At 36.4% G+C, this 16,132-nt stretch overlaps 1 protein-coding gene across 2 annotated transcripts in view; it reads left to right on the forward strand.

Annotated features, from left to right (window-relative positions):
• Positions 1-16,132, forward strand: part of IFT81 (intraflagellar transport 81) — a gene marked incomplete at both ends in the record, with an annotated part of 63,541 nt that overhangs the window by 9,784 nt on the left and 37,625 nt on the right. Inside the window, 3 exons of one of the 2 annotated variants that reach the window (XM_084253076.1) lie at positions 2,473-2,636; positions 4,211-4,306; positions 8,197-8,343. In XM_084253076.1, the coding sequence (XP_084109202.1) occupies positions 2,473-2,636; positions 4,211-4,306; positions 8,197-8,343 (407 nt within the window). The remainder of the gene's footprint in view (positions 1-2,472; positions 2,637-4,210; positions 4,307-8,196; positions 8,344-16,132) is intronic. The other variant, XM_084253077.1, reaches the window with a different exon arrangement.

Genomic DNA, 16,132 nt, shown 5'->3' on the forward strand with positions numbered 1-16,132 from the left:
AGCAGGAATTCAATAAAAACTTTAAGTAGTTGGGAAGTGGGAATAGAGACCCTAATCCTGGATTGGAAGAAAATGATCTTTTCAATGGTAATAGGGAAATCAAATAAGAAAAAAATGACTGACAATGTTAAAATAAGATGTTATATGTGCAGTGTTTTTTGTGTAGAAGGAAGAGGGGAGCAGGAAAGCAGGAAGTTAGAGTTCTTGCTCTTTCTTGACATCTTCCTGGGAAACAGTCTTTTTTTCTTTTTAAAGATTTATTTATTTATTTATTTATTTATTTATTTTATTTATACAAGAGCCAGGGTACAGGCCAGATGCACGGGAGGCTGAGAGGATTCACCAGAGGCAGAGCGGGGAACAGAACAGGCAGACTGACAAAATACACTGCTGAGGGGGCAGCGGGCGAGATAGGAGAGGTCTGCCACGCCATGTGGGACCCTAGCTGACCAGCTGGGATAGAACCAGCACTGCAGAGGCTGTGGACAGCTTCACAGCGCTGCACTGATCAACCGCCTACGCCACCAGGGAGGCTCCGGAAAACAGTCTTAAAGGCTTCCTGGGAAACAGTCTTCAGTAGTCCAGAAAAAGAATAGACTAAACAGGTGTTTATTTGATCCCAGTGTATTTTATTTTTTAAGGTTTATCTAAATAGGGCTTACAAAGTTTCTATTTACTTAAATAACATGAATAGTATTCTTAGTGTAACAGTATAATTTGTATTTTTTCAGAGTAGCAGCCATATTATAAAACATTTATTGAAGTTAATTAATTCATCTTTATACCCTGCACATTCGTGAGATTTATTCCACAAAAGAAGCTACTCATTCAATTAGAATCAGTGAGATATTTTCAGAGGATTTTTAATCAAAAAAGTTTGCTGAAATCTTAGTGACCTTATATTTATTTTCACCAAGATTTGGAAAAGTAACTTTAAAAAAATGCATAGAAACAATATGACTGATTTTCAAGGACTGAGTTTCAATTTTTAAGAGAATTTAAAAATGTGATGAAAGTTATTTTTGTGTTGTTTAACAACTTTATGAGATAAAATTAATGCATAATGAATTGCACATATTAAAGGTGTACACTTGCTATGTTTCAGTGTATGTACACACTGGCAAAATCATCACCCTTAACCCAGGTGGCAAATACCAGTTTCCTTGTGCCCTTCGTGATATCTCATTCCTGCCCTCCTCTGTCTTCTTCCCACCCCCAGGCAACCATTGATCTGCTGTCACTGTAGATTAGTTTTTATTTTCTAGATTTGAGACCATTTTTAAAACAGAGAACGTGGTATTTAAGAATTCGAAATCTCTCAAAACATTTAGACTTTGATTGCTTGCCTGTGATGATGCAGTATGTTTAAGAACTTGAAACGGAAAAACTAGTCATTTAATAGCCAAAGAAGCCAGGATGTAGATTTAATCAGAAACCACACAGAAACAACGGCCTAATTCTAGTGTGATTCATTCAACACTTTTTCTTCCTTTCCTTTCCCCAACTCCTAAAAGGGGAAAATTGTAGGGATGAATGGAAAACTTGTGAATTTGCTATTAATAAATCTTTACATGTTAATATATGGTTAGCAAAACAGAACTAAAAATAATTTTAGGGCTTTGAGCCAGATTTATTGTGCAATCTACGTAGATTACTTAAACCGGAAATCCAGTGTTTTAAAAAGTCAAGCCAGAATTTGTAAATGTGTAATGGAAAGATCTGAAATAAACTTTATAAAGCTATCTAGGCTGGGAACTTATAACAAAGCCATTATTCACTGAAAATTTGTATGTGTGTGTATTTGTGCATTCTGATAAAATAAGAGGACTTAAATCTTAAAAATATAATTTAAGTTGCCACTTAACTGTAAGCTACTGCTTTATAAAATTACAACTACCAAATGTGGAAAACCAAAAATGTTTATGAATGTAAATAATTTCTCTTTTTCAGTATTAGTGATGTGATGTTGTCTTTATTTATTTAAAACTGACATAATATAATGTATTTCCATATATGAAATATTAGACGTATAAATTGCATGAGAAGTATTACAAAAGAAAAGGAATAAGTAACTGCTTACAGAAGAGAGGACCTGGGTTAGAGTTCATTAATATTGCCATTTGGTTCATGGATTTCCTAAGCACTCAGAATGCAAAATAGGACACAAAACTGTATCAAGCACTGCAAATGTTATTTTTGCATAATATAGAATATAAACAAATGGTGGTAATTTCGAAGGTCGTACTCTTACTGCTATAGTTATTTAAATAGTCTTCATGTAAATTGTCCTTCATTATCACTAATTAACATCAAAAGATTTCAGTGGTTGATCTTTCGTGGTACTGTGCTTGATAATACACAGTGTGCTTTCAACAAATATGTCCTGTTGTTCAAGTCTTATATTTTAAAGTGTACAGAATATAATTATACTTTCTCTCTTGGACTGAATATTCATTTATTTTATTTTTAAAGGCTTAATGAAGAGGCTAGAGGAGGAGATAAAATTTAACTCATATATGGTAACTGAAAAATTTCCTAAAGAATTAGAGAACAAGAAAAAAGAATTGCATTTTTTACAAAAAGTAGTTTCAGAACCTGCTATGGGCCACTCTGATCTTCTTGAGCTTGAATCTAAAGTAAGTGGCAATAACCTCCTCATTATCGTTCCCCATTTTATCTCATCCCCTGTCTTATGAAAATTATTTGTACTACCTACGCTCCTCTACTCTTGACTCTTGAATTAACCTGTACTGAGAGCTGACAGCTCTCATGATGAGTTATCCTTTATGAGGACTCATAGCCTGAAATGCTTTATCCACGTTTTATTATAAAACCTAGTCATCTGATTATAGACTAAGTCACTTGGACATATAAATTAATGCATGTGACTGACTCATAGGTTTATGTGTTTGCAATATCATTATTTAGATAGCAAATTTTAAAATATTTTAAGTATCACTAATTTTGTTCCCTAAGAATAATAATATAACAATTTTACATTAAAAACTATTTTTTTTCCGGGCCTCCCCTGGTGGCGCAGGCGGTTGAGCGCAGCGCTGAGAAGCTGTCCACAGCCTCTGCAGTGCCGGTTCTATCCCCACTGGCCTCGGAGCAACCCATATGGCGGGCAGACCTCTCCTGTCTCGCCCGCTGCTCCCCTCAGCAGTGTATTTCGTCAGTCTGCCTGTTCCGTTCCCTGCTCTGTCTCTGGTGAATCCTCTCACCCTCCCTCACATCTGGCCTGTACCCCAGCTCTTGTATAAATAAATAAATAAATCTTTAAAAAAGAACAAAACTATTTTTTTTCTTAGCCTCCGTGCCAGCTTTGGAAGTAGTAAACAATCTTGTGATGCTCATTGAAAACCTGGTGTCATTATATAACATTTTTTTTCCTACAAATAAAACACTGATTAAGATGTATATTTTTTAAAAGAAGAAATCTTATGAAAATTGAAGGGTTTTTACATGCTAGTTATTTATTGTACTTAATATGTGCCTAATGGCAACTATAATGAAATACGTAATTCTGACCTTTTTATTTATTAATTTACCTATAGAAATCAGATGTCCATGTCAGATTTGGCTGAAATTTAATATCATAGAATTAAGAGAACCATAGTCTTTTAAAAGGATATATATACTGAAAACCTTATAAATTTTTAATGTTTTGAGAGATTGTTTGCTTCTATTGGCTTTATTGCTTTTTCGAGAAGTTCAGATTAATGAATCAGGTGACAGCTACAGGAAAATCACAGATCATTAGAACAGGAAGGGTTTTTAGATGTCATTCATGTCAACTCTCACCTGGCTCGTGAATTCTATCACTAAATCCCTGGGGAATGTTAGCCCCGATTTGCTTTATCACTTGCAGTCACAGCCGAGGTGAGAGGACACCTTGAGACATTTAGAAATCATCTTTTTGGTAAGACTGTATGAAAGACTTCAAGTAGAATACTAAAGGATAATTTAGACATGAATGGTTAGAACCGTATAATTAACAAATCATGTACACATATATCATGAACCATGAAATGTAAATTATTTATAAAAATTAATCATAACAACCACTCATAGCAGTAATGAACTATTCCATGAAACCATGGATGATAAGAACTATTTATAAAGTCAAAGCTTAGTTTGGCCAGATGTCCCTTAATTTGTGTAATCATATGAAGAGTTTTAATCTTTTTTACTTTCATACTGTTTTTAGATAAATGAAATAAACACACAGATCAACCAGCTGATTGAAAAGAAAATGATGAGAAATGAGCCAATTGAAGGCAAACTCTCACTATACAGGCAACAGGTAAGTTCCCTCTTTTTTAATATATTTATTTATTTTTAAAGATTTATTTATTTATTTATACAAGCTCTGGGTACAGGCAGAAGCGCGGGAGGGCGAGAGAATTCACCAGAGTCAGAGTGAAGAGCAGAGCAGGCAGAATGATGAAGTACACTGCTGAGGGGAGGAGGGGAGCAGCGGGCGGCAGGAGAGGTCTGTGCGCCATGTGGGACCCTCGCCCAGCAGCCAGGGAGCGAACCTGCGCTGCAGAGGCTGCGGGCAGCTTCACAACCCAGTGCTCAACTGTTGCGCCACCAAGGAGGCCCTATATATTTATTTTTATTTATGTGTACAAGAACTGGAGTGTGGGCCAAAGGTGTGGGGGCGGTGAGAGGATTCACCAGAGACAGAGTGGGTTGCAGAGCAGGCAGACTGACTGAAATACACTGCTGAGGGGAGCAGCAGGGAGACAGGAAAGGTCTGCTGCGCCATGTGGGTCACCTTCCTGGCCGGGACTGAACTCGTGTGGCGTAGTTGTGGATAGCTTCACAGTGCTGACACTTAATCCTTTGTGCCACCAGGGAGGCCCTAAGTCCCATCTTTGACCTACATATTGGTGAACATCTTCCAATCCACCATGGGCTGTATTATCTACAGACTTACAGTGAGATGAAATTAAAGAATAAATGTTCTTCTGTCACTGCTAATCTTCAGATTATAATAAAGTATTTGTGGAAAAGCGCAGATCTCTCCTGCTGCCTGCTGCTCCCCTCAGCAGTGTACTTCAGTTTAGTTGACTACCAGAGACCAAACTACCTGTATATTTGCCTATCATGGACATTTCATAGAAATGGAATTATACAATCCAGAACCCCTTGTGACTGTCTTCTCTTTCATTTAGCATAATGTTTTTTTAATGTTTACCCATGTTGCAGTATGTATCAGCACTTCATTCTTTTTTATTGCTGAGTAATATTCCATTCTATGAATATATATATATCCTATTTTGTTTATTAGTTGATGAGTATTTGGGCTGCTTCTGATTTTTGGCTATTATGAATAATGCTGTTGTGACCATTCTTACAGAATTGTTTTTTGTGGACGTAAGTCTTTATTTCTCTTGAGTATATTCTTAGGAGTGGAATTACTGGTTTACTTGCTAAATCTTTCCTCATTTTGAGGAAATGCCCAACTGCTTTTCGAAGTGACTACCGTTTTACATTCTTACCAACTGTGTGTGGAGCTTCTGATTTCTTCATGTTCTCCCAGTACTTCTTGTTGTTTTTTTGTTATAGCCGTCTATTGGGTAAGCTTAATCCTGTTCACAGTCTCATAGCTCCCTATTGAGTGGGTACTCACAGTTCATTCAAACCAATCTCCAATTGATGAACATTTGGGATGTTACCATTCTTTTGCCATAACAAAACTGCTTCAATGAATAGCTTTTGGTTAATGTCTTTGCATATACTTTACCAGTGTATCTTTGGGACGTTGTTTCAGAAATGAGATTGTAAGTGCATATGTTTGCTAGATACTGTCAAATTCCTCTCCTTAGGGGTTACAGCATTTTACATTGCTACCTACAGTGAATGAGAGCCCTGTTTCCTCACAGCCTCCCCAACAGAGTATGTTGTTTAACTTTTAGACATTCTCCGTCCTGGTAAATGAGAAATGGCATGCTATGATGGTTGTTATTTTCATGTATCTCATTATACACAAGCTTGAACATTTTTTCATATGAGTAATAGTCATTCTCATTTCCTTTCATATCTTGACCCAATTTTTCTAAAGGGTTCTTGATCTTTTCTCTAGTTTTAGACACTCTTTATCCATTAGGAATACTTTCTCTCAGTGTAACATTTTTCTCCAGCTTGGTATTTGCGTTTTTTCTTTGCTTATGATGTTACTTTGCCCTGGAAATGTTTATCATTTTTATGAAATCAAATTTATCAATTCTATCTCTTATTTCTTCAGATTTTGAGACATTTAACAACATTTTTCAAGTTATAAATTACTCAAGTTTTCTCTTTGGACATCTAGCGTTTAATTTTTTATATTTAAATTTCTGATCTATTTAGAATTTTCTTTCTGGTCTATCATATTTGTTGTATAATTGCTTCTCGGCCTTTTGGCTAAGATCAAGTGTATCATATTTGTTGTATGGCTACCCAATTATCCATTTACACCAATACCCGTTAGTAAAAAATCCATTTTCCCCCCTCTAGATTTGAAAGCCTACCTTTATTTTGTTCCACATTTTAAAATGCTATGGGATTATTTCTAGTTTTTCTATTATTTCATTGGCCTGTTTATGTACTCCTCTTGTTTTTATTTGTAGTAGTTTTATAATCAAGTTCTAATATTTAATAAAAGTAACCACCTTTACCTCCAATTACTTAATATTTTCAGGATCTTCCTTAAAATTTTTTTTGTATATGCTTTTAAAAACCTTTATTATCAATGACCTACATTAGAAAACAACATAGTTTAAAAATTTGGGGGTTGCTTTATATTTAGCAATTACCTCAGAATTTGCACCTTTACAATGTTGAGTCTACTGTGTAAGGACATGCTGTGTGTCCCTGCTTATACAAGTTTATTTTCATATCTTTCGGGAGGATTTAATAGTTTTCTTCATAAAGTTTTGGAACTTATCTTGGAACTTATCCCATATTTTATTTCATTTTTTACTTTTCTAAATGAGGGCTTGTCTCTCCTTACGTCTCCTTACTAACTTACTATAAAAGCTATTAGTTTGTTTACCATAGTTTTCTCATAGGTTCTTTTGGTTTTTAGGTACATAATCTCATACTATGAAAATTATGATTTTTCTTTTTCAAATTCTTACTTTTGAAATTGCCTTCTCTTGCCTAACAGTATGAGCAAATGCCTACAACACGATGTCAAATTATAGTGGAGGTGGTGGGAATTTTCATCTTGTTTCAGACTTTAGTGGGAGATGCCCTCTTTCATTAAGTAAGATTCTGGTGTGGCCTGGTTTATTTTATCATATTTAGGAAATATGCCATCAATTCCTGTATAGATAACACTGATATTTTATCATTCTTTTTCTTCTTTTAAAAAAATTTGGGGCTGGAATAATTCTATGGAGAGAAACATTTTTATTACTTGTCTTTTCATTTTTAAACAGGAAGGACAGTAGAATTTATGCTAGAGATGCCTCTCTCCTTTTAAATTGGCTTAAGTAAAATATTTGTAGCATTTGACTTAAGAATACAGTTTGGCTAATGTTTTCCTTAAACTAATACAACCATGGTTCATTTAAGGAAATCTTCCAAGAGTTGCTAACTAACATAAAATGCTGCGTTCATGGCTAAGAGCAGCCATTTGGATTGTGTAAACATTTGCACAGGTTTGGTGAGTCAGATGTTTGGTTTTAAACTACATTTTATTTATTAGAAAGTCCCACATATAATAAATGTCTTCACATTTCATTTTAGAAATATAGATAGTGAATTTAGATAAGAGGAACTGTGTTGTAATTTTGAGAATAAAGCATTCTTGTTTTCTTCCAATGAAAGGAAACTCAGCATACAGGAAAACAGTAATTTTTCAGTTGTTTACTTACCTAAAATGTGTTTTTACCAACACTAGAATGATAATTGACAGGAGTCTAATATTCTTATTATTGTTGCACTTCTGTATCTCTGCTGACATCTCCTATATTTTCAGAGCTTTTGTCTTCCAAAATATTTTTAGATTGGTATTTAATACAAGTCGTATGCTCACACTAAATATATACTGTGACGCTAGGTAATAGGATATTGTTCAGGAGAAACCACCAGATACTGAAATTTCAGTAAAATTTAGTTCAGTAAAATCAAAACCATAGTTTATCAACAAGGAAGTTGATTGTGTGTGTTATTTTACATTCAAACTTATTGCTTAATTAGGCATCCATCCTTTCTCGTAAAAAAGAAGCCAAAGCCGAAGAACTGCAAGAAGCAAAGGAAAAGTTAGCCAGCCTAGAAAGAGAGGTGTCAGTGAAGACAAATCAGACACGTGAATTTGATGGCGCCGAAGTTTTGAAGGGAGATGAGGTAAGTTAAGGTCTCATGAGACAGAGATGTGAGTTGTTTCTGTTTGAAGCCATTAATGTTTTTAACTTTTCTAGTTTGAATGTCAATAATAAAAAGTAATCTTATTTTATAAAGCCTATGTATTTAAAAATTAAAACTGCAATAATATTGAGCTGCCTTTACTGTAAAATAAGAGATTTGGTGTTTTTATGAGATAATGTTCCAAATTTCCACTTTTTAATTAAGTAGATTTATATTGGATTTATTTATTATAAAAATTAAGTTATATAAGTGAGCCAGAATGAACAATTAACAGACATGATGAGGGGCCTCCCCGGTGGCGCAGCGGTTGAGCGCTGGGTTGTGAAGCTGCCTGGGGCCTCTGCGGCGCCGGTTCGATCCCCGGCTGCTCCCCGGCCACCAGAGGAGGGTCCCACATGGCGCGCAGACCTCTCCTGCCGCCCGCTGCTCCCCTCAGCAGTGTACTTCGGTCCTTCTGCCTGTTCTGCTCCCCGCTCTGGCTCTGGTGAATTCTCTCACCCTCCGGTGCTTCTGACTGTACCCAGTGCATGTATAAACAAACAAAGAAACAAACAAATAAATAAATAAAACATGCCTCTATAAAAAAAAATAAAAAATAAAAAAAAAACAGACATGATGACAAAAGTTCATATTTGTTGATAAATTCAGTCTATAAAGGGCTGAAAAAACATTGTCACTAAGTAGCTTTGTCGGTGATATCTGTTTGGCCAGTGGGACTGGCACTTTTAAAATAATCCATTGTGTAGCTGCACCTGCGGTGGGGGGTCCTCTGCTTCCAAATCACTAACAATGGCATAAAACAACAGCACCACAATAAAACATTGTAACAATAAATAAATAAATAACCTGTTGTAGATGCTTAACAGATGTTGAAAATACATTTACATCTTATACTCCCATATGCTTCAAATTTTGAACAGTGCCTTACCAACCTTTCTTTCATTTATCCTTCTGTCAGCCTCACACGATTAGTAGGACAAGTAATGCTGTCCTTTATAGATGACTAAACTGAAGTGCCAAAAATATCATTCCCTGTTTCCTTTTCATAAGCTTAGCTCAGGAAAGAAAGACAGAAAAGGAAGGGAAAAGTAGGGAAGAGAAGGGAAGGAAGGGGAGGGGAGGGAAGGGAAGGGAGAAAATACCTTGTCTTCAGCCTAGCGCTTCTTTGAGCAAATCAAGTAGGTCATAGGTCGGATTTTTATTCCTAGGCATTGCCTGCACTTTGCCATCTCTTAGAGCGTTTTTATTTTGTAATAGCTACCAGGCCTCAGCACCAGCTGCTTTGAAAAGCTGCTCATGTCCAGACCTCATTTTTGGTTTTGAAACATTCTCAAGTTCACTTTGGTACAAATTGGCAGTGAACCTTCCCTCTGCCAAACACAAATGAGCTGTTCCCACAGCGCCACTTTTCTCTGTGGCCTCCCGACATGCCTTTTAGCTTACTGGGGGAGTAGTCAACACTTGATTGAAAAATTTCTTTGACTTTTAACATCCGTTTCCAGATTGCTCTTGCCACTTTTCTCTGTGGCCTCCCGACATGCCTTTTAGCTTACTGGGGGAGTAACACTTGATAGAAAAATTTCTTTGACTTTTAACATCCGTTTCCAGATTGCTCTTAGACAAGGGAGTATTTTATTTTAAATGATACTTGGAAACCAACAGTGTGAGCCTCATGACATCATTGCTATCCAAGAAAAAAAGAAAGATTAATTATGCAGCAATTTCACTTTCTAAGAGACTAAGCTACCTCCTAGCATTTTAACCTTTTTTCAAAAAAATGCTGTCCAAATGAGAGGAAATACTTATTGCTATGGCTGCCTGTGGCATGAATGGTGCTTGTAATTCACTATTAGTTCCACTACACAAATATGAGGAAAAAGAACCTAGTGCCAGGTTATTGGTTTTTATTTTTGAGAAATCTTGGTGAGTGGAAGTATTAATGACAGAAATTTGCATACTTTTTTTAAAGGGGAAAAGATAACTTTGGAAATGATCAGCGCAACTTAATTTTTAAACAATGTCTGGTCAGAAACTAGAACAAATCAAATAAATCATTTGGCAGTTACCTAAAGGAACAGAAGGTATTAGGGAACATTAAGCATAATTTTATAAGGAACAAATCTTGATAGACTAATTTTATTCTACTTGATAAGTGATAGGCCATATGGACAAAAGGAGAAAAGTTTGTTATACTTAAAATTATATAATCTGACTGGACTTCACAGAGATTTCATTTGGTATCACATGGTAATCACCAAAAAATCATGTATTTTGCCACCCATCTGCTAACACAGTTGGTGAGAGGGGTGGAGAAGCAGTGCCAGGAGCCGCAGAGAGGAGAATGAGGAAAGGAAGGTTAACAACAGCACTTTTTATCCACAGCCGGGTGCTAGATGCTTCGTGTCTGCATAGACTTCTTTCCTTCTTGTAAGAAGTGTCACTGTTATTCCTGTTTACAAGTGAAGCTCAGGAAGATTATAGATCACACAGATAATATGTGGCCAAGCTGGTTCCAGGTCTCTCTCACGTGGTCCTGTTGACACTGAACAAATCACTTAGCTTTACTAAGGTTTCAGGTGTGGAATGGGGGTGTTTGCCTCTCACAGTGGTTAAGTGGAACCCATGAAATAATGAATGTCAAAGCTTCCAAGAAACTCAAGACTCAGTCAGCACATGACATCTAGCCTCCAAAAGTAGTTTTTGTGGGCTGTGTGTCATCCCATACACCAGGGGCACTGTAGTGGTATGGTGAAGAGCAGATTCTGGAACGTGGCTGCTTGAGTATCCATCCTTGCCTTGTTGACCTTGGGCCGCTTCCGTAGCCTTTTTGTACTCAGAAGAAATGTTACTAATATATACCTTCTAGAATTAGTATTGTGCAGGGTAGCGAGTTAATACCTGTAAAGTGCTTAGTACAGCACTAGGCACATACTGAGTCCACAGCATTAGTGCTTAGTACTTTTGTTTTTTTGTCATTCATTTCAATGAAGAATTTGAGAGGAGGAGTATAGTTCACTGCTTAAAAATTGAAATTAGTATAGCCCAGATTGGAAGCAGTTAGTAGATATAATAAAAGATGGAATATGTAAAAATCTTATTTAATAAAAGATGAAGTGTCTAAAAAAGGTAATACACAGGAATAAGGACAGGAATGTTTTATCCTTATTCTGCCAGACTTCTGACATCAGAATCTCTCAAACAGTTGAAATTATCTTCTCAGTGATAGAGATTTTCTTGCCAGTCTAGTCTATCTTGATTTCTTGCATTAGTAGTTGGTAGATAATAAAATTAAATCTAAAGAATATAGTCTCTTAACATTAACTAAAAATTGATAATAATCTTTTATATTTTAAGGCTTTTTAACATTGAATTTAAATATAATAACAAAATATAAATCTGATTGAATTAATGTTTTAAAAAATTTTTCATTTCTTGGCCTCCCTGGTGGAGGTCTCAGGACTATCACTGCTATGGCCTGAGTTTGATCCCTGGCCAGGGAGCTGACCCACATAGTGCAGCAGACCTCTCCTGTCTCACCTGCTGCTTCCTTTAGCAGTGCATTTCAGTAAATCTGCCTGTTCTTCTCCTCACTCTGTCTCTGGTGTATCCTCTCCCCACCCGCCACTCTCCACCTCTGGCCTACTACCCAGTTCTTCTATGCATAAATAAATATATCTTTTTTTTTTAAATAATTTTGATTTCTGTTATCTCTAAGAGAAGTCACCCAAAAAAGGCCATGGTGTTTTGTACCTGATCCTGACTCGTTTATTATTTTTATCAATAATTTAGATTAATAATATTAGTATTTATTATGCAATCATAATGTGTCAGGCACTGTATTAGGCTTATTACATACATTATCTCATTTATTTCATTGAATAACTCTTGAGATAGAAATTATTATTCTTCCTCGTTTTTACAGTTAAAGGAACTAAGGCACACAGATTTCCACTTACTTACCCAGGTCACATTGCTACTACTAATTGGACTATGACTTGAATTGGAGGCCCAGAACCCTCAATATTTTCAGATGACAGAAATCTAGAAAAAATAGTTCACCTGTGATAGTTGATAGAGTGGCTACTCAAAACCATCTCAGTAGGAAGGAGTATTAAGCTGAAATAGACTGCCACTAGTGATGTTATAGTGTCATAGAATTCGAGTTTTGTCTGCCAGGTCTCAGCATCACCCATTAAAAATGCAGCTCTAAGGAAAATATACTATAATGCATTAATAGAAGTATGATACACACTTATAGTAAAATCATGCCTGGGATATTATTTTACATTTTCATTTTCATGTCTTAAGAAGGACATAGTTAAGCCAGAGTCTGCAGGAGGGTTACTAATGTGGGTGAAAAATCAGGAAACTTTCATAGAGATTGTGATTAACTGAGAACAAAAAACTAAAGAAAGACATGATAAAATCACCTTTACATATCAAAGGAGTGTAGAGAGGATGGTGTGTAGAAAGGCTCTAACATAGCAGGCCTGAAAATGCCTGCAGAATGCTGGCATCTTGGATTTTAGGACTTCCCTCTCCCCCATTCCCTGATAAGGACGGCTCACTGTGTGCTGAAGCTGCTTTTATAAAGAGTGTGGTTTATGGGGAACACCTGCTTTCCTTCTGGGTGTCAGGAATTAGGGGGTGGACTAGAGAAAACTCCATGATTAGCCCCAGGTAAACACCCTGGGTACCAAGTCTCAGTGTTGCTAGGCACTGCCCTGGGTGGCAACATTTCTTAAACATTGTTACAGCTCAGAGCTGGAAGAATTAAGGGAAAGGACTCTTGGAAACTTGTTCCTGGTTTCCTCTGGTCTACCCGGCATGTAGGCTCTTCCCCTTGGTGGTTTGGTTTGTCTCGTCACTGTCGAAAGCATGGCCGGGAGCATGGCTCTGTGCTGGGCCCCGGGAGTCCTCCTAGCAAGTTACTAACCTAGGCGTGCTCTTGGGACCTCCAGTGCAGCAGACGGTGATGTTCTTGTTTGCTTGACAGGAGGCAGAATTGGGAGTAATGGATGATGGTTAGTAAAAGTATTTAGCAATAGGAAAAATTTCTACCACCATTTAAGCTTTCTTCAGTAACAAAGCAGGCTGCTTGGGTAAAGTGGAACATTTTACCATTTAAAATATTCTAACAGGAGCTGGATGAGGGATATTTTAGAAGCAATATGAGCATTAACTAGGGAAAAAATTGAACTGGATTAATGTTTTGGGTTTCTAAAGCTTAAAAATCAGATTATATAAATACTACCTGAATACATTCTCATGGTATGAAAATAAAGCAATGCCCATAAACCTAAAGTCTCTGTGGACTACCTCATACCTGCACTTCCAATCCCTCAATCTCTTTTCTGTAGAAAAACCACTCTTACAGTTCTGTATATTCTTTCAGTCCTTCCTTTGGAGATAATATAGACAATATTATTTTGTGGGTTTTAAAAATATGAATGGTATATTGTGCAACTTGATTTTATTCACATGTCTTGGGGAGTTTTCCATGTCAGTAAATAGACTATGCTGTCAAGGTTACAGTGATCCATTTCGGAGCCAGAACACCTGTATCTGCTCTGCCTCCGATTAGCTGCTTAACCCTAGCAGGTTACCTAACTCCTCTCTGCTGCCTGCATCAGGGGTGGTAACAGTTCTCTCCTCCTAAGGTGGTTGTGAGGCTGATGTTTTGATGCAAGTAAGCAGGATGCAGTAGAACCTGATTTAAAGGAAACACTTCATAAATATTACCACTATCTATCAGGTACCTATTTCCATTCAACTGCCACGTTGTGTTCCATAGAATGGATGTACCAAGTTTATTCCAAACAAGAATGCACAAGAGTATGTTTCCTCTGTTACATAACAATCTTCGCTGACAATTAATCCTCAGTCCAACTTTTTTGCCATTCTGACAGTATTTGATTTTTTAATTTTTCTTGATTACTAGTGAGATTGAGCATCTGTCCACATATATGGTTAGTCATTTAAATTTCTTCTGTCGTTTGCCTATTTACTTTCTTTTTCCGTTTTTTTCCCTAGTGGATTGAATTTTTTATTATCAGTTTATTTTTTGCATATATTCTGGATATTAATCTGGACAATTAAATAACTGAATATGTTTTCTTCTAATCTGTCATTTGTCAACTTTGCATATGGAATCTTATTGTCCCCCCTTTTTTCAACTTTATTGACTCGCAATAATCTGTATATATTTAAAGCACGAATTGCTAATGTTATTCTAAGTTATAACTTCAGTTGGGAAAGGGCTCTAATATTAAATGACTGTAATTTTCCATAACTAAGGTTGTTTTTAAAATGTCTCCATAAGATTTCTTGACCTATTAAACATAGAGCTTCCATACAATCCAGCAATTCCACTCCTAGATATTTACCCAAAGGACACAGAAACATCAATTCCAAAGAACACCTGCACCCCTATGTTTATAGCAGCACTATTTACAATAGCTAAGCTTTGGAAACAACCCAAGTGCCCAAAAATAGATGACTGGATCAAGAAGATATGGTACATATACACCATGGAATATTACTCAGCAATCAAAAGAGATAAACACATGCAATTTGCAGCAACATGGATAGAGCTGGAAGGGATTATGCTCAGCAAAATAAGCCAGAAAGAAAAAGAAAAATACCGGATGGTCTCACTCATAGCAGGAATCTGGAAAACTTAAATAAGGGACCAGGAAAAAGAATAACTATAAGAAAGAAAATATCAAAATCAACAAATAACTATGAACCAGAGACATTCTATGGGGGTGGGGGTGGGGAAAGGAGGGATTGGGGTCAAAATAAGGGGGTTGTAGTTGTATGGGGAATATAAAAATAAAATTTAAATAAAAAAATAAAAAAAGGAGGGTTTCACGCAAGTGATAAGATGTAGCCCTTCCCTTCAAGGAGAAGGAGGTAGATAAGTACATGACTATAAGGACAACTTTACAGATCCCAAAGATCTAAGTAAGACAGAGTCATATAATGATAATGGATGATAAAGTCTATAATAAAGTGCAAAAGAACAACAAAAAAAGAAATATCTTACCTTATGCAGGAGTCAGTGTTAGAGGAGAAAGAAAACCCAGTGTCCCAGCATAATCTCATAGTTAGTGGTCATAATTATGACTGAAAATTGTCAAGAAAAGTTTGCTGTGGTCAGATTTTTTCCAAGATAACAGAAAGAGCTTAAAAAGCATCTTTTCCAGAAAGCATACCCTGTTATGTTCCCCATGGGTCGCACACCACCATCCTAGTCCTCCTGAACCATGCTCTCATAGTGCTCTTGTGTGATGTCCCATACAGCACACTTAAAATTACTTGTTCACTTTTCTACTTCCCCTATGGAACCAGTAAGCTCTATGACGTCAGGGCTTAGCTCTTATTCACCACCATTTACCTAACAACTGGCATGGCAGATGGTAAATATGTTGAAAATCTGAATGAAAATGTATAATCTAGATATATATATTTTTTATCAGAAAAGTGATGACATTTAAAAATTGTCAACTGAAGCCTTCTTAGTAAAAGAAAGTGATAAGAAAAGTGCTCCATGTGAGACTTTTTACCCTAACAAGGTTATCTATTTCAGTGTATAAGCACATTTTTAAATACCTGGCCACAAACCTAACTTGCCATTTAACCTGGTAGGCTCCTGTCAGATCTTTTGATAAGATCGGACATTTCACAGGCAGCAGTCTACACTTGATGGCTTTGTCTCACTTAGTAGAAGAGTGAAAAATAGAGCCTACATCATATGGCTAATGGT

This window comes from Talpa europaea, assembly GCF_964194135.1.
Source record: "Talpa europaea genome assembly, chromosome: 14".
NCBI classification, from domain to species: Eukaryota; Metazoa; Chordata; class Mammalia; order Eulipotyphla; family Talpidae; genus Talpa; species Talpa europaea.